The sequence below is a fragment of the Botryllus schlosseri genome, chromosome 1 (genome assembly GCF_051294905.1).
Source record: "Botryllus schlosseri isolate E-star chromosome 1, Bs_hap1, whole genome shotgun sequence".
Lineage (NCBI taxonomy): Eukaryota > Metazoa > Chordata > Ascidiacea > Stolidobranchia > Styelidae > Botryllus > Botryllus schlosseri.
In genome coordinates, this window is record NC_137236.1 from 30518658 (window position 1) to 30541911 (window position 23254).

The 23254-nt window shown below is 39.6% G+C and overlaps 1 protein-coding gene across 3 annotated transcripts in view; it reads left to right on the forward strand.

Moving 5' to 3' along the window:
* The window catches only part of LOC145447190 (uncharacterized), a 56977-nt gene that overhangs the window by 27239 nt on the left and 6484 nt on the right, over nt 1-23254 (forward strand). For all 3 annotated transcript variants that reach the window (XM_080325608.1, XM_080325600.1, XM_080325616.1), the window contains 12 exons: nt 588-641; nt 2456-2570; nt 3918-4022; nt 5218-5281; nt 5337-5423; nt 5634-5763; nt 8799-8941; nt 9020-9201; nt 9424-9549; nt 14135-14239; nt 15012-15227; nt 15610-15773. In XM_080325608.1, the coding sequence (XP_080181734.1) occupies nt 588-641; nt 2456-2570; nt 3918-4022; nt 5218-5281; nt 5337-5423; nt 5634-5763; nt 8799-8941; nt 9020-9201; nt 9424-9549; nt 14135-14239; nt 15012-15227; nt 15610-15773 (1491 nt within the window). The remainder of the gene's footprint in view (nt 1-587; nt 642-2455; nt 2571-3917; nt 4023-5217; nt 5282-5336; nt 5424-5633; nt 5764-8798; nt 8942-9019; nt 9202-9423; nt 9550-14134; nt 14240-15011; nt 15228-15609; nt 15774-23254) is intronic.

The following is a 23254-nucleotide window of genomic DNA, read 5'->3' on the forward strand; positions in this document are numbered from 1 at the left end:
TCAAATGTGAACGCATCCATTGGCGTCTCAGTCGATAATGTTCAAATTATACCTCGACAATGCATTGGCGTTTGCTATCGAGGATTCTTCGAATTTGTGGTGCGACGCAAAAGCAAGCCGGGTCCAAGTCCACTCAAAATATTGATGTAAACAATCAGATAGACACTCCATGAATTAGAAATTTAGAATCCTGTTTTGACCCGGATCCGACACTTGGACCAGAAATGTTAATCCGGATCTAATCCTGTTTATGAAAAACATGCCGGATTCCTGTCCGGTTAGAATCCAAAATCCTTAACCTGTACTTCTGTAGTTCACATAGAACCTTCCGAAAAGGTTCGCAATCACAGGACCAAGAACCTCACAGGGGTTTGCACCATCCATATAATAATTATGCCTGATCTCACAGCGCTGGAAACACGAGAACCTGATTGATCTCATTGCGAATCGAGTATTAGGTTTCGAGTCGAGTCGGGTATTGTAGTGTCATCCATGATGCCCTCACTGATGTGGATGATACGAAAAGTCCACATATGTTGACCTACCTTTTATGCGACCACAATTAACGTTCTGCTTATTCGTCTTAGATTCAAGAAAAGTATCGCCTACGTACAAAAAGCGTCTGACAGTATGCCCTCAAGGTGAAAGATAACAGCAGGGTTGTAATGACTCAAGTCATGACTCTACTCAAGTCCGACTTGAGTCACGATTTTCTGATGACTCGACTTGACTCGAGTTATTTTCTCCAAATACGGAAACGACTCCACTCGAATCGAGTCAATCTGTGTATTGACTCGACTTGGACTCAATTCTTTGTGCATGACTCGAACCAAGTCATATGAGTCTAGACTCAGACGGCCAAGACCGACATTTCATTGTCATTTCGAAGAATAGTAAAGTAATCACACTATTGGGATTTTGTCTAATGGTACTGGTACTTGAAAATGCGACGAGAAACTGCTAAAAGTCAGAAAGATTAGTATGCTATGAATGCGAACCATACAATATTACCAAACACAGTTATACAAAGTGGTTTTACCAAGACTTGAACTGGAACGTGAGCAGTCAACATAATGACTTGGAATCGGACTCTCGAGTCATAATACCATGACCCGGACTTGGTCCTCTGCTCGCTGACTTGGACTGGTACTTGACTCAGTGGTGAGTTGAAAATGACTCGAATCAAAACTATAAAAGTCTTGTGACTTGGTTACAACTCTGGAGAACAGAGCCATTAGTCCTTACAAACACATTGCAAAATTCTTGTTATTGGTATACCAGGGCTTCATTATACGCAGGAGCTGATATTTCATAAACCTTCACCGTGCTAGTCTGCAAACATTTTAATAAATTGATCTAAAAATACCCGCCTCCCACACCCAGAGAGAGAAAGGGAGAGAGAAGGAAGGAGAGAGGAAGAGAGAAAGAAAGAAAGGGAGAACGTCTCTTGGCTTTCCCGTGTGTAGGATTGCTCGAGAGGATCAATGGTCAATTGGTCAAAGCAATCCGCCTCACGATTCGACTGAAGGTTTACGCCGGATCTCTTTCCTGACGGAATCATTTCAGTGGACCCATGCAGTCTTGATATGCCAGTATGCCTAGGTCCTGATGGCCAGCCAGCTTTAATCGATAACATTGAAAACATGCAGCTCCGGCAAACCATTGGCATTATTGAGGGTGGCTCTGTCATTTACGACGTAGTTTTTGTAAAGTGTAACCACCAGATTGTAGTTAGTGGACCCGTGTAAATGATATAAATCTGAATCGTAAGCTATTGATGCCATATAATGTCCAACATTATGGCCGAAATAAAATCATTTATAGCTTCCACCAGGATTGTAACCAATTCATAAGGTTCTGAGTCAGAAGTCAATCTCACTTGGATAGATGTGTTTCGAGTCAAGTCGAGTCATTTTCAATTCTCCACCTAGTCATAGTTTCGTGACTTGAGTCCTAGTTCAGGTCATTGTGTTATCTGTTCATTTTGTAGTTCTATCCGGTACAACCAACCTTTTCAACTGTGCTCGAATGATATAGAATGGCTCACGTTCATAATACCGTGATTATCTTCAGATCTAATATTTTCTGACCCTGTTTTTCAAGTATCATGACTGATAGACGAAATACCCACCTCATCCGCATTCGAAAAAAATGACTCGAGTGAAGTCGCGTTAACAAAGAAAATCGTGACTCGAGTCATGACTCTAGTCATTACAACCCTGGCTTACACTGAATCCAACTAACGATCTGGGTCCGATATTACTGTACTATGGCCAGACTAACGTGTGGAAACGAGATGGCATAAGCTTACTATGATCGCTTAACGGGGATTCTGCCATACTGTTTTGCTGGAGATAACGTGCCGTAACCCTTGTAACATTATCTGGCGTGCCGCAACATCGTCCCCTGACATCGAATACATAAATATTTTTCGCATTAACACATTTCATCACAGATGCACGATGTAATGGAATACCAGAATGCGCCAATTATTTGCGGGAAGAATGTAATTGTGAAGTCAACCCGTCGTTTTGCAAATTTGTACCAAAAAATTTATTTGGTTCTCCGGGGTGAGTGGTTCAAACGTTTTAGATCAAGATTGTCAAGCTCAACTTACGTCGCGGGCGGGATTTGAACCTTCTAATCGCTTGCGGGCCAGACTAGTCAAATATTTCCAAAAATTTTCCTCCAAATACATACTCTATTTCACTTTATTGCTTTATTATACACCACGCACAACTGCATATTACAACTATTACGCATCAATAGGGCTATTAATTCTAACAACGCATCAGAAACAACGGGATTGGTGAAACAAGATGATTTGCCGATTAAATACAGTCAGGCTCGAAACAGCACGTAGGCCTACTGCGCCTGTCGCATCAAAATTGTTGGTAATGAATACCCGTAGCGAGATAGTGTAATGGTGATGCGTCCGGCTTCTGAATCGGTAGGTGGTGGGGTCGATCCCTGGGCGGTTCAGACCAAAGACTAGAAAACTGGTTTCTCCAGCTCAGCATCCACGGATAGAATACTATATAATCCATGTTGAGTTACGAAATAATTTTTGGCCCCATTCAAACTCCCCACCTAATTAGAGGGGGGGGGTAAGGTGCGGCAATCACGGCACTGAACACAGTTAAAAACCACTATAACACGTGGCTTCAACGACGATAGAATTGGCCATATTTCTATGCTCGCGTTTTAGTGGTCATGTGAAGTTAGCCCTCGTATGCTTTGCACTAGAGATTTAACTGCGAACGCGGAATTTCGTTCACCATTCGGGTTTCTCGGGACATTTTAAGTCAGACGTAATGTTGAGGTGCGACGCTGGACATTTGAATTATATCTTCTTTGCGTAACATTATATTCTCCATATAGCTCGCACACAACGCTTTCACATTACCGAAGTTTTGGCCTCTTGTAAATGAACACATTTTAGTTCATTCTTCCAGAAAACTATGAATTGATTGTGCGATTTCGTCTTTCCCTTCTCGAACTTTGGTGTCAATGTCACCTAATAATCGTGACTATATAGAGCGCAATCGTAACACAGCTACCGCCGGAGAGTAATGAATAATATCGCCTATGGACAATAGACATGCTCGAGATTTTGACACAATCGCTGCCTCGACTGAGAGAGAGAGAGAACATTTCGCACTTGAAGCTTAACTTTTGTTCGAGATATGCTGGATATTTATAAATAGCTGCATCTTTTAATCTACTCAGAATTGGTTCGTGGCCGGATGCGGCTCGCGGGCTGTTTGTTTGACACTCCTGCGATAGATAGAATAGTCACTCGTTGCTGCACTTTTAAATAAGTGACAGTTAATACCGAAAACTGCATAAATCTCCACTGGCCGTGAAAATTGACGAATTGGCGTAGAAATCGACATCTGTACAAGTTTGTGTTTTAGGTGCCGGAGGAACGGTGTTGGTAAATATTTACCGGCACGTTTGATCTGCGACGGAGTTAAATTTTGTGACTATTTCGAAGACGAACTTGGTTGCGGTTCCAGCAGGTAAGTTGAATTCTCAATGAGTTAATGTCCTGCATCCTTAACTGCTTTGACCCCTCAAAGAATATTTTCGAGATGACTGATCGCATCATATACAGGGTTGCATTTAAAACACGAGGTGTTTAAAACAGATTCCATTTTTTAACAGTTGTATAATTATGTCGTAATTGTTTAAATATTACGAAGAAACATGTAGCATGAACTTCCACACGATACGCATGCGATACTAAATGATTGAAACTCTGGGTGGTTCAGCAGTTATAATACTAGGGACACAACATGTCCTCTTTCAAAAGCAATTGTTCTCTTTTTTCAATAAAACCAAAATGATCTCCGAACACGCCCTGATATTTTTTTATGGCAATCCGTTCTCTGCTTTTGCCACAAAGTACATACTACAATTGGCGTTCTCTGGAACTGCTGCGGATGTTGACTGCAACAAGGTCGGCCGAACAGAAACTGTCCGTGGAAACCCGGATTTAAGGTTCCGATTTTGAGGGAGAGAGGTCACTTTTGACATGGTACATTAAAAGATTTAAAATGGGATGTCTGTAAAAGAAATCGGTGATCGCTGGAAGGTTGGCCACATAAAGGTCGTTCTTTCGAGTCGACGCCTGTTAAACGGTTTCCACGTCCAATTCGGGTCACATCAATTACCCATATTTCACATGTATTTTTGTACGACATGTCTTTTTTATATTGTCATGATGTACCCGCCTAACAGTCAACGTCGTAAAAGAGGACGAATTGCGAAACAAGAGGACATTTGCGCGTCCTCGGAGGATATCATGATTCTTGAAAAATTAGGACATATGGAATCCCTATCTTGTTGTAACTTGAAATAGTGTCCTCTTTTTTCGATCTTAAATACGCATGTTATAAATCAAAAAAAAGTGAATGTATGTTCCAATGATGCCGCAGACAGTAAAATGCTCCATGATGATGTCAAAGATATATTTCGGTGCTTTCAAGACTGGCGTCGGGAACCCTTTTCGTCAAAGGAGCCATACTGGCCCTATATAGTTTTAATTGTAATTCCCAAGGAGCCATATACAGAAACTTTGATCAACGGCGACTTCACAGCTGAAAAGTCATGACGTCGTGGTGGAAAACGCGTTATATGCTAGGGATATGTTTGTTTTGAATTGATTTTTGTTTTAAATGTAAAACTAATCATAAAATCCTCATTTTATTTTAGATTTAATTGCACTGTAGATCCCCTTCCCAGCATTCCAGTCGAAAAATTATGCGATCAACACGATGTAAGTACAGGATGCATTGAGTAGAGTCGCCAGGCTTTGATTGACGCGATTTCAGGACTGTGAAAACGGAGCAGATGAAAGAAATTGCTCACAGTTCTACTGCAATGACTCAGGAAGCTTGAACTATATAAGGCGAAGCGCGGTAAGGAATCTTCGCGTACGCGTGTGTACGGCAGGGACATGGATACCTGAATAAAGCAACAAGCTCCGATATGGTGGTGGTGTCCAGCCCGGGAGTATCCTAAATATTATCAAACCAAAACTTCTTGGGAGACGGCGGTCACCTAAAATACTACACGAGCTCTTTAGTTACAGTGATAATATCGTTGTGCCAGATATACGTTTCTTCCAGGTGTGTGATGGAATCCAAGACTGCGAGGAAGGATACGACGAATGTCAGCCGGGATGCATTAAAAGCGCGTTTTCTGATGAACAGTCATTGATTCAAAATAAAGCCGTTTTAACTTTGGTTTGGATCATAAGTAGGTCAATGCTATTTTGATTGACAATTCTCTATGAATTACAATGTTGTAATTCAAAAAAAGTTTAGTTTTATCACTCTCCTTTTTTAGTTTCATTTCATTTCATTCCGGCGGAAAGTATATGCATACTGCCAGATTATTCACACTCAAATCTTTTGACTCATTTTCAACGTCACTTATGTGGTAAAACAAATTCGAAACACTAAATAAAATTGACGCAACACCATACGGCCAGACATGGGCCGATTGCTGCATCAATGTAATCAATTGCGATTACGATTACAGCAAAATCTCGAACTATTCGATCAGATGGAAAAATAATCAAGATTACTCACAATTGTATTTATTTTGTTTCGCTGGGGTTGAAATGAGACTGACTTATGAGCATTGTTCCCATTCCCAGAAATGTAATGCGGTATAACTATCAATCTAAGCTGCGCACGTGCGCAAATGCGCAGGGTGACGCGGTCTCTGCGCACAGAAAATCTAAGTTGCGCACAACAAATCCGAAGTGATGACCTTTTTTTAGTCGTTAGGCACTGTTTTCCAAGGGTCTGCGCAGTGAGTTGGTGAGTGCGCGCAGACTGGTCACAAATTAGAGGGAACATTGCGATAATATATATTTGACAAATACGATGTCATCCATGTTGACTCGAACTCGCCTGTGCCGCTAAGTCACCACCAGGGCAAGTAATAAGACTTATTGCCGACGTTTTACAACACAAACTGGCCGGTATTACATTGTACAGCAGTCACAAAGTGGCAAAACACCAGTTAAAATCCCATTGCCCATATAATAAATGCATTCACGAATACGTCTATTGATTACACTGGTCGACGTGATTTTTGCTTTCTGGCCAAAATGGTGACTATTAATTCAATTCATGCACACTGAATACGAATATGAAGTCAGTTTTTTTCATCACGTCAAGATTTTTCACAATCGGTGTTTTAAAATTTTGCATTTCAGTGCTGAAAACAGCCTGTTCTGTGAAGTATTCCTTGGTGTTGGGTCATAGCAATATTCATTGTGACGTCATTAGAGGTGGTCAAAGTACTGACCATAGGTACTCAAGTAGTAGTAGAAGTAACGGCGTCAATTTCCAAAGTATGTAAAAAAGTAAAGTATTCTAGGCCTAGTTTTTGATATCAGTATCAATTTATTAATATTTTCTTTCTTTTGAAACATCACAAGACCGCGATACAATGAAAAGATAAGATATGGCGTCGAAACGATTTGGAGTAGTCTTTGAAATCAGACACCCATCTGGGTCTAGGCGATGTAAAAAAAAGGTATGCAGAGCACATTAAATGAAAAATAAAGCGACATTGAGGCTGTGAAGCAAAAATCTTTAAAAGTGGGTGCGCCAATGGTTTGAAGAGAGCCGCACGGACATGGAAAAGATTGTTACTTGGGCTCATGTTTTTGTGGATTCAATGTCAAAAATGAGCATAAAATCCTATGTCCAATTTGACTTGCGCAACATGACCGATTCCTCATGGGCCAGATGTCACAATTCCATCGACTTCGAAAGTTTTACCAACAGTTGAAGACAATTCTCTCGGTGAAGAGTCTTTGTCTGAAGAATGTTCTCAGCATGGGTGTGATGGTGATCAGCAGCTATATAAAGTTGAATCAAGCTGAACTAAATTACTTTGTCATAAATTTGAATTTGCCAAAGGAAGCTACTCTTCTTGTAGGTTCTAGATTAAAAGCCAAAAGTATACTTGGCACTGTTGCCACATTTGCTTGGTATATGAATCGTGATAGTGAATCTGAATACGCACGTTTCTTTGCATCCGAACCCTCTTTAGTCTATTGTGTCGATGTTCAAGGTCTCATAGAGACATCCGGAACTGTGAATTGGGCCTGTTTATTTATGCATCAAGCTTATAAGCTGTCTTGTCGCACAATACAAATCAATGTGCTCCCATCCCTGCAGCTCGTACAAATAGGGGTATTACGAGAATATGAAACTTTTGATTTCAAATTTGGAATATAGCACACGTGTTAAGTTTTCGTTGATTTTGAACTCATAAATATACTACTGAGTTAACGGTATATCGACTTCAGAACTATACAGGTGGCTAGTGGCTACTACTACTAGGTATCCTTGTTTTATGAGTGAATGGAACAGTAGAAATCATTGAATGAAACATAAGTGGCCGATGAGGGAGTATCTCACACCAGGCTTTGAAATGTTTTAGAGCCTGCTGATCGACAAATCGAATGTTGTATTTCCATCAATATATATTAAACTGTATCTCATGTAAAGTATTTAAAAGCTCTGATCATAGAGAGTGCACGTTCTAAATACATTCACGAAACTTTCCTCACTTGGAGGCCGTAAAAGTTAACGAGGGTGTATATGTTGGACCTCAAATCAGAATTCTCACCAAAAACCCCATTTCTTATTAGGTAGGCGGATTTGGATAAAAAGTACATGACTCTCTTTCATTGAAGTTGCATCTAGATTTCTTGGACATACTAAGGATCCTTCCTATTTGAAGGATTTAGTTTAAGATAGTAAAACCTCACATCCAATAAAGTAAGTTCGGAGCTTTGTAGGATGTGTTTTGCATCATATAGGACCTAAAGGGACAAAAGCGCCCTTAATACAAACGTTTTTTAGTAAAATTTTCAATCGATTTTTTCGAAAAATTGTGACGTGATGAGTCAATTCTGATGGTAAATTCGGAATCAGCAACGTCAAATTAGGTAAACTCAATCAATCGTTCTATAAAACAAAAAGTTGAAAAATGTCGACCAGTGTTATTATTCCGTCACGCAGGCATATCTTCCTGCTGGTCTAGCAGAAATTTAAGACGTGGAAAACGAAATATTTTAAGCACGAAAATAGGGCAAGACTATATAAGGCTAAGAACTCGGAATATAAGTATTAAACTCATAATTAAAACATATAGACTATACAGACTGATACCTTTTCAGTTAGCGGAACGGTACAGGAATAGTAGGCTATTCGCCTAAGTTGACCAACGCGTTAACGAGAATGCAATGCAGTGTTTTTTATCAGGTGTGACAGCAATCATCGGAGGACTTGCAGTAATGGCAATGGTCGGCTATCAACTTGTTAACCAAGATACGAACGCCTCTAGAGGCGCAACAATTATCAACAGATTCATTCTCAGTTTGGCCGTGTCCGACTTTTTAGTTGGGGTGAGTATAATGCACCACAAGTACGATTTAGTACTATATCTATTGTGTTGATATTTATCGACTTAATAATTGATTCAGATGTACACAATGGCGATTTGCATAAAAGCAGTACAAATGGACGAGGATTACTGTTTCTTGGATCGTCCATGGCGTAGTAGTGTGACGTGTTCTACTCTAGGTGCCATGCTTGTGATAGGATCAGAACAATCAGTACTCACCATGGTATTGATTGCAAGTTACAGATTAAAAGCTGTTGCTAGGTAGGAATATGCACTTCATTTTTTCAAATCCGTAATAAACTCTAATATGGTGGACGTCCGTCATCTAGTTGTGACGTCAGCCAAATATTAGGTCAGATAATAGTGCCGTACAATGATATCAGTTCAACACCGGTCAAGATGATTTTGATACAATTACGAATGCTTAAAGTTGCAGTCCATTATTATTGTATCCGCTGACTCACGATTACTATTCAATTATAGGCCCTTCTCCTATCCGTCAAATCGCCAGTCCATTATTTTGATATTGCTGTCTTGGCTGATATCCATTCTACTTGGAGTGCTGCCGCTGTTTCCACATGTCCAGGACTATTTCGTGAGCAGTATTACGTGAGTAAAGTGAAATATTAAGCCATAACGCGGTGACGCTGAGTAAAGACATCATACGAGCTTAACTCAGTTTGGTAGACTTGGTACTATTATCGATTCATCTACAGAAGTGATATACTTGAAAGCTGATACTGACATTTTCGATTTTGACAGTGTTCCATACCGAGATGGGTGATAAGTAGGGTGATTTTTTTTTGACCTAGAAATCGGAAATTTCGACCTAAAAAATTGAAATTATGACTTTTTTTGACCTGAACAAACTTAATTGTAACCAAATTTTGACCACCTAATGTTAAAATTGTACCACTTATCTTCATTTTTGGTTGGAACTGGAAGTCCTAACGAAGTAGTTTGTCCTGAAAAGACGTTTTTGGCTTAGAAACAGACAAATTTTTACTTGTAAAAACTATTACTTTAACGAAACCTGGCCCTATGAAGAATTCCAGTAGGAACAATGCGTATCATGGTAGAAATAATAAAAATTTGTTATGGTACAGCGAGAGATACTTTCCTACATGCTTGGGTAAAAAGTGTATGTCTTCACTAAGAATCTTCGCTAAGAATGGAAAATGAACGTTCAACCAGCATTGTCTATATCAAAATTTTTCATCGTGCACTTCTTAATATAAGAATGATGCAATGCCCAAGAAGTCTTTCTTCAGTTAAGATATTGCGGTACGTTGACCATAACACCATGTCTTCTGATCTGTTTTATTTGACCGTTTATGATTCACAATGAGCAGACAATTGGCGGTTCACAACGGTAGGCCTATAAAGCAGGCTACAAGCTATAAAATATCAAATGATAATTTCACCGACAGTGCAAAATCTACGATACAAAAGAAATGCAGACGTCAAAATTTATTTTGACATTTTGAATAATTTTGACCTAATGCAACAATTTTGACATAAATTTGACAAATTAAAAATGTAAAAAAAAAATCACCCTAGTTCAAAAAATGTCAAAATTGTTTCCAAAGTCAAATTTTTTTGCAAACTGCATTCGTTTGTATCGTAGATTTTGCGCTGTCCGTGAACTCACTTACTATTGACAATTTACAGCTTGTAGCCTACTTTATAGACCTACCGTTGTAGACGGCCCATTGTCTTCTCATTGTGTATCATAGGCATTCAAATGAAGCAAATTGGTTGTGACATGGTGTTATGGTCAACGTACCGCAATATCCTAGCTGAAGCAAGACTGCGTGGGCATTGTATGGTTCTTATATCAAGAAGCGCATGATGAAAAATTGTGATGTATACAACATTGTCAGAATGAAGCGACACGGTATGTCACCAGCGAATGCACAACTTCAGTGTTGCCAGCCAACAACTGCTGCTGCTGAACGTTCTTTCTCCATTCTTGGCGAGCTACTTGGTAAGGACAGACACTTCCCACCCGAGAATGCAGGAAAGTACCTTTCGTTGTTGTAATACAACAAATTTTAATGGTCTCTACCATAATACGTGATGTAACTACTGGAATTCTTCATGGGGCCAGATTTCGTTAAAATACAGTTTGTTCATATAAAATTTCGTCAGTTTTTGAGTCAAAAAAGTTTTTTCAGGCCAAACTACTTCGAAAGGACAGACAGTTCCAACCAGAAATGAAGATAAGTAATACAATTCTAACATTATGTGGGGAAACATCTAATTTGCATATGTTAGGTCAAAATTTAGTCTCAACGAAGTGTTTTACGGTCAAAATTTTAATTTTTTAGGTCAAAATCATCCGTTTTTAGGTCACAAAAAAATCACCCTAGTGACAAGATAACAGATAGCTTTTGCGTGGAATCTGTTATGCGGTAGGCTCTAAATACCACATACCACATGAATGCACACATACTCGACTTCGATAACGACATTACAATACCCTAATCATCGAGTGAAAACATTGACGATTCTGTCAGTGTTTATGACATTATTAGATACACCATACGAAATGATGTCATCCATCTCGGCATGAAATACCGTCAATATATAGGCTACCAGTGGTCGGGAACCTATGGCTCTTTTGGGTATAAGATATGGCTCTTTGCCAAATAGTCATTTTTGTATTGAATTGATCAATATTGCAGCCACTTGATTGTAAATTTTCATCACGGCCAGAATAATTTTTCTCGAGCCAGTAAAAACATATCTTTGTGAGGTAAAGACAATGCCGGCTTCAGGTTTGGGGGCTTGGACCCCCTCTTTTTAAAATCCTCAAATTTATGTTACTGTCGCGACGGCAGCCAATATCACGCGCGAATTCAATGTATAGACGACTCGAAATCTTGGATTGCACGATACTTTGATTGATCAAAGACAATAGCAGTCATGGTGATGTCCATATGACAACGCAGTTTTAAAATATACATTGTCTTCCCGATCTATGGCGCGAAATGAACTGCCGTGGACGTGACATTCACAATTACAAACAACATCATAGCTGTCCATGATCTTGATTGGTGAGTTATATGTTACCGCCGAATACTTTGAGAATTGAGGAGTCGACCAGTATTTAGATTTTCGGAATCAGTGCGACAGTTACATTTGATTAATATCTGTTTTAATAAATTCCAAGCTATTTACGATGAATTGCGTTATCAATGGTGAGGCTTGGCGCGTCTGTGCCTTACCTCTCCTTTGGCGCTTTATTTTCGAACAATAAATATGCAAATTTTGTGATTTTCGGAGAAAAATGTGCAAAATCTTGTCATTCATGAACAATTGAACATCGATAGAAAATACCAATAGTAATTGACGGTTTCACAATTCTCGTTCACTCATACTGATGACAGGTGAGGTAGGCTACTGCTACTGCCTCACCTGACTCCCTATAGTCCCTACCAATGATTAGGACCAGATTTTGCACAATTTTGAGACAGTCGGATCGGATTCGGATTCTATTGCAGATTTTGTGTCGGATATTATCGGATAGTTGTAATCTTGTTTCGGATACTTTTGGATAGTTTTGATCTGACGTTACTTTTGATTTCAAGTCAAAAGATAGATCGTCAGCTCGACAACAAAAACGGACAGTGTGATAAGAGTAGCACTCTAACGTTGTTCTGTCAAAGATCCAATATAAATCAGTCAATTCTGGGATTTGCCTTTGTAATGGCTACGCCCTAAATGTATCTTAGCTCTGCTGTGCATTCGGGATTCTTCGGGAAAGTTATTCTATTGGGATTTTCCGGATTCTGTACGAGATTTTTAGTATTCGCATGGATATTCGGATGAGATTGTTCGGATTTGGATGGATAGCTCCTCAGAGACCCAAGCTGTCGGATGGATTCGGATTCTCAGAAATCGCAACTTCACTGCATACCCTACCCAAACCTACGTTCTCCAAACTCAAGTTTCACATGCTTAAAAAAGGCAAACAACATGATTAATACGAGTTTTACAGAGATAATGTGGTGCACACGACGAATCCCATGTAGTGAGTGGGAATCAATGCTACTTGACGTCACGAATTTTTAATTGTGACGTAAAAGTTGATTGACATGTATGGCTCTTTGGGAGTTAAAACGGGCTAATATGGCTCTTCGGACATAAAAGGTTCCCGACCACTGATATATACAGATAAACACTGGCTTTTGCAAAATCTTTTGTCACTGTGTCCACACCATCTTTGACTACACACTGACGAAATCACACGACAGTGGTTCCCAAACTTTGTAAGGTTGTGACACACTAGAAAACTTATAAAACGATCGTGGCACACCTACATGAGAAGGAGAGTCCGTGCGCTGGATGTGCTGGTTGATACGAACACATGCGATTGAAACGATTATGCATTTGTTAACAAACATGTCCACATTTTGATCAATTCCAAGCAGCTTCTCTTATCTACAGTTTGTTACGTCAGTCAAAACAGAAATGTTAAGTTCACATAGCCAGGGCGAAGCGAAGCAATATAATTTGGATTGGTTCTGCAATTTTTGCCGATCTTGGGATAGGATTTGCAAGCAGACAGTAAAAACTCATCCAATGTTTGGTAGATATCAGCTCTTTAAAATCGGGTCCTTTCGTAACGCAATGAGCTGCTTCTTGTGTTGAAATATGGTTTGATTCGTTGATTTAATGCTAGCAAATGGATGAACCACGAATCTAAAGTTGCTAGCAGCAAATCTTTATAAGTAATGTTGAAGTGCAAGCTGATTAGCTGAAGTCCAGACAATGTGCTCAATCTGCTCATAACATAGCAGTTCAATAAATAACGTGGGCATTACCCTGCTGTCACTGCCATACTAGTCGGCCTCGTGACCTATATATGCTTATTTATCAGCTATTGAGGCAGTTCGAGTGGTTTCAACTGCTAAATGCTTGTCTGCATGCCCATCTTACATAATTATAGAGTGATTTTCCGGTATTCCAAAAAGATTCGCGGCGCACCTGAGAATCTGCGGCGCGCACTGGAATAACGAAAACAATGCCAATCTTTGGAGAGGGACAACGAAATCCAAATAGAATTTTGACAAACATTATCAGTAATTTCATAAAATCTCATTGTTCGATTATTTTACGTTGCGCGTATTCCGCGAGTATGATATTCCGTTTGGCCGCCACATATATGCTCAAATACGGCAATTTTCAGATTCAACGAAAACCCGATATTCAAGATAATGTACTACAACGAAACTGAATATATGATCCACCTACTCAGCGGAATGCAACAGAACGAGAGCGGAATTCAAAATGGGTACCTTAAAGAACACTTCGTATTCGAAAAATATCCGCGATATTTGTAATTGGTTTTGCTACCACAGAGGATCTGGCACTCGTACTTCCGCTCTTATCAGATTATGATTTACTGCAGCGTCATATCTGGTGTTTGCTTACTGTTTAGTGTTTGTTACGCCACGCGCTTGGATATCCCGGTTCAGTGTCGGTGTTGAAATTTGCGGAATGACAGCATATTGTCCAACCCCAAGCTAATTTGTGCGTGCTATTGTAGGCTAATATCACTTTGACTGCCAACAATCCTAAATTTATGATTTTAGTCCATCCCATAAAGTGCCAGCGATCCTATATTTAGGATATTTTTCAAATGCGTACAGTGAAGTCCGGAATTGGTTCTATCCCCGGATTGAGGGTGTATTCGAGGCTACTCAATACACTTGTTGTCAGAAACAACCATTTTTGTTACCGGAAATATTTTTTTAAATCTCATCTGCATACAATGGGTCAACCTTTTTTTTGGTTTGACCACTAGGTGGCTTTTCATAAAATGAGGAGCCAAAAAATTCCAATATTTTTATAATTCATTGATATTGAAAAAAAATTCATAAGATGCACAAGGTTTGCACTTATCAGCACGCCCGATTCCAGCTAAATATCCAACTAGCTCAAAATTCATTGTTTGCTGGCGTTTACTGGTAATTTCCATAATAGGCATTGGCAGCTTGTCATAGAAACTACACAATTTTATCCATCTACCTTTACACTCGGTTTGTCCATTTTCGCACTTGCAGGAGTAACTGGAACAGGATAGAAATGCTCGTCTCTCGCATCAATCCCAACATCACAGTTTCATACCGATTTGGTTACTATTCAAGCCACACCGTTTGCCTTCCAACTTTCTTCCCCGATCGACGCGTGGACTTGGCATGGGGATATAGTCTTCTATTGCTGGTCATAAACTTCACTGCATTCCTGTTTACACTTATTAGTTACATCATACTGTACAGGTAAGAAAGAAACGGATTCGTCCATAAGCGCTACAATCACTCTTCAAATACATAGCCCAGCCGCAAATCATGGTTTCTGCGAACGATTAATATAAACTTACATGAACTGAGTAAGCCACCGACAATTCCTCGCTCGATATCCATCCATACGCTGACTGCCGCAAGATAGTGTTGTCTTGCATCATTATAGTCATTATGACGGTGTAATTGGCCTTGTCATGCATGACATTTTTGCAAAAAAAAAACTGATGGTGGTTTTCAAAAAGGCTGAAAAGCACTGGTAACATACATGCATACTGTTTTGTGCTGGAGTTTAGCCAGCCATTAGATTCAATACGCCAACGTTATATCAAGTGAAAGTTGATTAGTGGTTATGTTTTAGAACTGCGACCAGCAGCGGCAAAAACATCGCAAAAATGGCAAATTTCAACAAAAAAGGTAGAATGGGAGAGAATATCCGGATGCAACGCAAGCTGACGCGCATAGTAGTCTCTGATTTTCTTTGCTGGATGCCGATATGCATCATGGGATTCTTGCAGCTTGGAGGTAATACCAATCAGCTCAAGTATGACCAGATGTGGTGATAGCGAATTTATATAGGGAAATTGGCACGACGACGTTGAAAGCCCGGGTTGGAATCTCGGTACGTTCAGCGTGATGTAATTGGTGTGCCAAGACATTTCCTATCATCAAATCTGTGTGCTGTGACTACAGTATCTTTGGTGTGCACGAGGCACCGATCCCATATTCCAGTGGTCGGGAACCTATGGCTCGCGAGCCATATATGGCTCTTTTGGGTATAAGATATGGCTCTTTGCCAAATATTTATTTTTGTACTGAATTGATCAATATCGCAGCGACTTGTTGGTAAATTTTCTTCACGGCCAAAATAACTATTCTCGTGGCAGTATAAACATGTCTTTGAGAGGTAAAGAGAATGCCGTCTTCAGGTTTAGGGGCTCGGACCCCCTATCTTCAAAATCATCAAATTTAAGTTACTGTCACGTCGGCGGTCAATATCACTCGCAAATTCCATGCGCCAGTATTGTTTTTGATATACGGGAGCCGAATCTCGGCACCTGTTAATTGGCACGCTAATGATTATTCTCTGATTGCACCGTTTATTTAGTTGCCTGACATAACGACTACTCGTGCTGTTAAGATGTCTCTTCTGTAATAAACGTTTATCGTGTGGCGACATCATTTCGTGGTGTAACAGGGAGTACAGGCTCTGTATCCTAGCGTGGTGGCAGCGATGGGAGTCGAACCCACGCCATCGAAATGACTACTGACTCAAATCTCCTGGCGATGTATCCCGAATCGAAATCATGAATTGTGCGATACGTTGAGTCGAAGAGCACAGCAGATATAGCGCCGTCCATTTCAAAGCGCAGTTTTCAAATACCTATTGTCTTCCTGATTTACGGCGCGAAATGAACTGTTGTGGATGTGACATTCACAATTACAAACTCGAATTACAAACAACGCCTTAGCTATCCACGTTCCGTTTTCTCCACGGTCCGTGTATAGTATAAAATTTATGCGTGTAGCGCAACGTTATGTTATCGACTTCTTCATTCTCAAAGTATTCAGAGGTAAGTAGGCTATTTAGGGCGAAGATAATAAAGTTAGATTAGCAATAAAAGTCGATTATCGCGTTCGTCAGGATTTATCAACCCAGGATTAAGGAAACCGGTTGATCGCAGCGCATAAAGTTAGTGTTAATCTCTTGATTTACCAAAACCGGAACAAATTATAGATAACTTGTTATCTATAAAAACTGCGTACCATTCCTACGCGCAAATATTTCCGATAATGACCGTGCCGATGGTCTCCTAGGTAATAGCTTAACTAATTATGTACCCACCATTGCAGAGCGATACCAATATTCTATAATCCATTTCTTAGCTGTACCGAACAAATTGGACGCGACCTTCATTTCGCGATGATGATAATTCGACATATTACAGTGGCAGTGTCGCTATCAGCAGGCTGCTGTTTCATTCAACAAATCGACAACTGATGGCCTACAACGCGTTTTCGCATTATGATGCAACAGATAACGCCACTTGATTGAAAACTCGGGACACCTCGACTAACCATCGGGCGTAACCTTTTCCAACTTGACGAGTCGCGATTAGCAGTATTTAATCACACGATTAGCAATATTCCAGATCAGCTAGCTTTATTTTCTCCGCCTGAGATGCGTCCCGATTAGCAGTTTTTGATCACATGATTAGCATTCTCCCGGATCAGCTGACTTTATTATCTCCGCCCTTGGATTTTCGGAATCAGTGTGACAGTCACATTCGATTAATATCAGTTATAATAAATTCTAAGCTACTTATACAAGGAATTGCGTTATCCTTGGTGGAGGCTTGGCCCGTCTGCGTCTTACCTCTCGTTTCGAGCTTCATTTTCGAACAATAAATACCAGTTTTTACAGAGGAAATCTGGCGCACACGAGGAATCCCATGTAGTGAGTTCGAATTAGTGCTACAATGACGTCACGAATTTCCAATTGTGACGTAACAGTTGATCGGCATGTATGGCTCTTTGGGAGTTGAGATGGAAAAAATAGGGCCAATATGGCTCTTCGGGCAAAAAAGGTTCCCGACCACTGCCATATTCAATAAAAGCTAGTACAGATAAACCCGGAAACGGGGTTTTGAAAAAATTCAACCTCCAATTGGAAACACTAGCAGCCTACTTAGGACGCCACGTTCCCAAATTTTATTTTGCAGTATAGTAGGCCACGAAAACTGCTCGATGTGTAGATGCATGAGTGTGATTTATTCCCGTCCACTCTACTCCACGCTTGTAACGGAAGTGTAATTTCGTCCCGTGATTATGACGGATAAAAGCAATGAGAAACTTTTAGGACCCAAAGTGTAAGGTGGCCATAGAAAGTATGTCTCGGTTGGGGCCGCAACAGCCGACGCCAAAGACAGATTTGCCTGCGTTGTGAATCATGTGTGCAGCGAGATCGAATAACCAGGACTGTGCAATCGGTTCTTTTTACCGCCGACTTCAGGCATTTCCGCTATAACGACTCCGACTCCGGAGATTGTTAAATCTCCGACTCCAACTCCGACTCCTAATATTTCCTTCACAGAACTACTCCGACACCAACTCTGATTCACACCTTCTTGTAAATCTACTCGGAAAATTATGAAAAGTGTACTCACGGAGAGAAATTCAGTTTGTGAATTTTCTTCTGTAACTGCAACAAGGACCGAAACAGCACTTCGTCTGTGCCTTAACTCTCCTTTCGCGCTTTATTTTCGAACAATAAATATGAAAATTCCATGATTTTGGGAATAGAAATGCTTAAAATCTAATTATTCATAATCATCGATAAAAATACCAACAATCATTGAAGGTTTCACAATTTTCCCTCACTCATCCCTGACGACATGTGAAGCGCCCCACCTCACTGACGTATCACACCTTACAGTGGGTATGTATCAGTGTTGGGATCAAGCCACTATACCTTCGAATCACGAGTCATCTCGAGTCATTGCACATTTCGACTCGAGTCAAGTCAAATCGATCGATTTTCGATGGTGACTCGATCCAAGTCAAGTCACTCGCTTTTTGGAGGTGACTCGAGTCAAGTCGAATCAAGTCAAGTCAAGTCACGAGTTAAGTCACAATTCAAGTCAAATTCAATTTTCGAAGTATGAGTGATGATTCGAAGTCATTACATTTTGCTAGCTGTGTTAAAGACTGAATAATTGGCCATTTATCATGTATCAAAACGACTTCAATGATAAACATACAAGCATAGAGACGTTGTCTAACTCACGCACACGTAGAACTGCTAATAAAACACGTGAGTTACTGTACACTGTACAGTAACATGCTAAAGTCAGTTATTATATCAGCCAAAATATAAACCGAATACGAAGCCCAAAGAAGTTGAAACAAATTGAAATGGTACAATAGCCTACCCTTCTACACGTCGGTGAGAATATGAACGCACAAACTACATTTGTTCCATTTAAATCATACAAGAGGTTTGGTAAAGGTGAGCACTGCGCACCGAAAGCATTAAGCCGTCTAAGAAACAGAGACACATTGCCATTAGATTAATCTACTACTACTACGACAACAACGTTAGCTATGATCGTTTCGTTTGCGGTAAATTTATCAGTGATGTAACAATGTAGAATCAGTGTAACCTATGATCAGTGAATGATTGGTGGCTCTCACAAGTGACACCGGCTATCTCGTACAATCCGAACATATAGGCTATACAAGATACAGTGATTTAATAAACACTGTTTACTTGATGACTTGGAATTGACTCGTAAAATTTGTTCCGAGTCACGAGTCAATGCACATTTCTGAAGCTCCAAGTCAAGTCATTTTTCCAAAGTGACTCGAGTCATCCCAACACTGGTGTGTACTGGTGCAGTCACCAACTGACCATGTTTGGCTCCACCTACGCATGTGGGCAGAACAATATGGTGCACACCAGAGTTGGATCAATTACAATATTTTAATTCAATTACAATTACTCAATGCCAAAAATATCAAATTACAATTACAATTACAATTACTGTTGAACATGTAATTATTAACAATTATAATTACAATTACAATTACTTTTAAACAGGTAATTGATTCAGTAAAGAGGTGTTCTTTGACAACCGTAGCGACGTAATTAGCAACAATCTCAAGCTATTCATGTTTCATTCCTGATATGTAGAATACCCTTTTATTAAAAAAAAACTCGAACGTGTTCGAACTATTCCTAATCAAGAGTACTGAAAACTACAAGCCCAGAAAAATGTTTCAAGCGACTGTTAAGAACCAAAGGTTTGAGCGACTAACAGCGAATAGGCTACAGTATAGTCAATGAAATGTAATCAAACGATTAGGCTACTCAGAGCTGAGTCAGGATAATGAAATGTATTTGGTAAGGCGTCAGCGATAAGGATGATACCGATAAGGTGCGTAAAATTAAAATAAATGCAAAAGGAAAGAACCTCCTGATAACTAAGAATTACAATATTTTGGTTCGCATTTAGATTTTTATTTGCTCGGAAACTGTTAGATTGCATTTGATGAACATTAAGGTGCGAAAAGTTTCTGGCCCCAGTACATTTGGCTAAGATTGTAGGTAAGATCGGGATAACATCTCTACAAATGCGTGATCAAGTTTGATGAAGCCTTGGTTGGAAACTTGAATTGTTTTTGCTATTGTTGCAACAAGCCTCGGTACTGGTCAGAGATTTAAAAAAAACTTTGACTTTGGTGTAGGAAATGGTTCAGCACAGGTTTCAGAAGAGTTTATTTGCTGTTCATCCATTTTTGAAATATTAAGATTTAGTTTAGCCCACTGGTTCTCTAACTTTTTTTAGACACGCGCCCCTTTATGACAGTGAATATTTCGTGGCCCCTTATCGTCATAGCACACAATGAAACCAGAAAGTTAGCAATCCTTGCATATAGTTTGATGGTATGGAAGGGTATGACTGTTGATGAGAAAACTCTCCAATACGAAATTCAGACTATACACCGAGCAATAACCATAAAACGGAGGTGAACCGGGTCAAGCGCGGAAAAGATTTCAGTTCACTGGAGCGTCGCGCCCCGTTCAGATGCTTTCACGCCGCCCAAAAGGGCACGCCCCCAGTTTGAGAACCACTGGTTTAGCCTATATTGTAATTCACAAAGTTTTCTGATGCTACTGAAGTATGGGAAACAGTTTAGCGTGACTGAATTATCTAGTTATAGTGCAGCACGCATAGAACACGCATAGAATTGTAATTTTGATCAAATTACAATTACAATTACAATTATACAAAGTAGAAATGCTTCAACTACAATTACAATTACGATTACATGAAAAAATGTAATTATTACATTCAGCTCAATTACAAATTACAATTGATCCAACTCTGGTGCACACTACGAATCACATATATTAATGCTACCACGAATTTTCAATAGCGACGTAACATTTGATTGACATGTATGGCTCTTTCGGAGTTACAATTGGAAATATTGGGTCAAATCGCTCTACGGTCGAAAAAGGTTCCTGGCCCCTGTTATAGAGTGCATGGGCCCTAGGTGGACCTGCAATGTAGTCGGAATCAGATCATTTTAACAAATCTGACTCCAGCCAGTATGTGCTTCCACAACTCCTACTCCGACTCCCGGAAGTGCTACAAATGTTCCATGACTCCAGCTCCAACAAGAGAAAATTTAACCTAACTCTGACTCCATAGCCCTGAAAGTAGCACCGTTAAATCCTAATGAATGCCAAGTAGGAGTAGCGATTTCAAGACATGTCAAACGACTTGAGTTGGAAGTAGAAAATGAAGGTGTAAAAAGTACTCAAGTAACTATAGTCTCGCAATGGAGATTTGGCGAGGGGCCACGCATCAGTTTGAGCAGTTGATCGGAGGTGTATACTTTCAAAATTGCGAGATATATCTTGGCGACTGAAGCAAAATGACTACCGACACAACAGACGGATAGAATCTTCGGAAACATGTTCAGTTACCGTGATACAGATGTGGGATATTTCGCGCATTAGTCATGACAATCTCATTCATGAAATTGCTGCAAACACATGTAAATGCTACATTTCACGTTACAACATCCAAAGTAAGAAATGTAAGTGGTTTTGCCTGGAAAGATGATCAATCAGAAGTTGAATTAGTTTGAAAAATAATCACTTAAATCAGGGGTTCTGAAACTGGGGAGGGGGCGTGAAAGCATCTGAGGGGGAGCGCGAAGGTGCGGACAGTTGAAAAGAATGTTAGTGCTTCGCGCGATTTACCTCCAATTCATAGTTATTGTTCTGCGTGTACTGCTAGTTTCATTTGATAATCAACAGTCATACCCAGAGGTGGTCGGTAACGAAGTACTTCTACTTTTTGGAAGTACTAAAGTAGTTTTGCTCTACTTCTGGTACGTACTCAAGTAGACATGATTTGCTCTACTTCTGCTTCGTAATATTTTGTGATCTATTTACTTACTTTTCGCTATTTTCTGTTTGTCAAGTAGAAGTAGTTTAATCCCCCAATACGAAAGATAGCCTGAGAAATTTCGTGGCTGTTTTCACGGAGTACCAACATTTATTATTCATAAAAGTCACGTAAAGCCCAGAAATTTTATTGCGCTTCGCGCACAGTAGTGATATGGAGTGACAAATATGTTTTCACGAAAGTATCAGTGAATTTTATTTAGTTACCGGATTGCTTGATTGCGCTCACACCGCATTGGATCCCATATCAAATATTTCATCACAGTAAATATGGCCCACCATAAGATTTGAAACTACCGATTCGAAATCTAGCAATTACCTATCATATCGTAATCTAGCAGCCCGTGACGTGTCGTGCTAATCTTGAAAATGCAACTTTTTTGAACGTTACACCTGCTTTAGCAGATCACCTTTGAAGCTTTATTGACAAAAGACATGAAATATATTTTCCGCTTTTTAGAAGTGGTGTTTATATTTCACTTTCAATTCCGAGTATCGTACTTTGAGTTCTAATTACTTTCAGTTCTTTTGTCTGCAGAACATAGATGTTGAAGCATAAATAGTAAGGGCATTTTATGAAATATTTCACAAATCTGTGAACTATATTGTTACCAAACAATTTCTTCACCAATATGTCTGTCAAGGTCTCTTATAACATGTGTTAAAATGTTGAAGGTCAACTCTTGTGGGAAACCCAGAAAAAAAGCTGTTAAATTTGACAAATTTGAAAAAATAAAACAAAATAAAAAAAATTGAAAAAAAAATCTTTATCGGCTATAAAGTAACTAAGGATGGGTTTGATAATGGTTTTTCATGTTTCTCAATTGATTGTTAAAATTTACATTTTACTACAGGCTGTTTTGTGGAAATATATGTAAAAGTAATGGCACTGATGGCATAGTTATCTAGTCATAAGTACACCGTTCAGTAATTCGATACCGAACGATTCAACAAATTCTGTATACTGTAATACTGGGTAACACACACATATATAGGCTTAAAACCAGTTCAGTAATTCCTTATA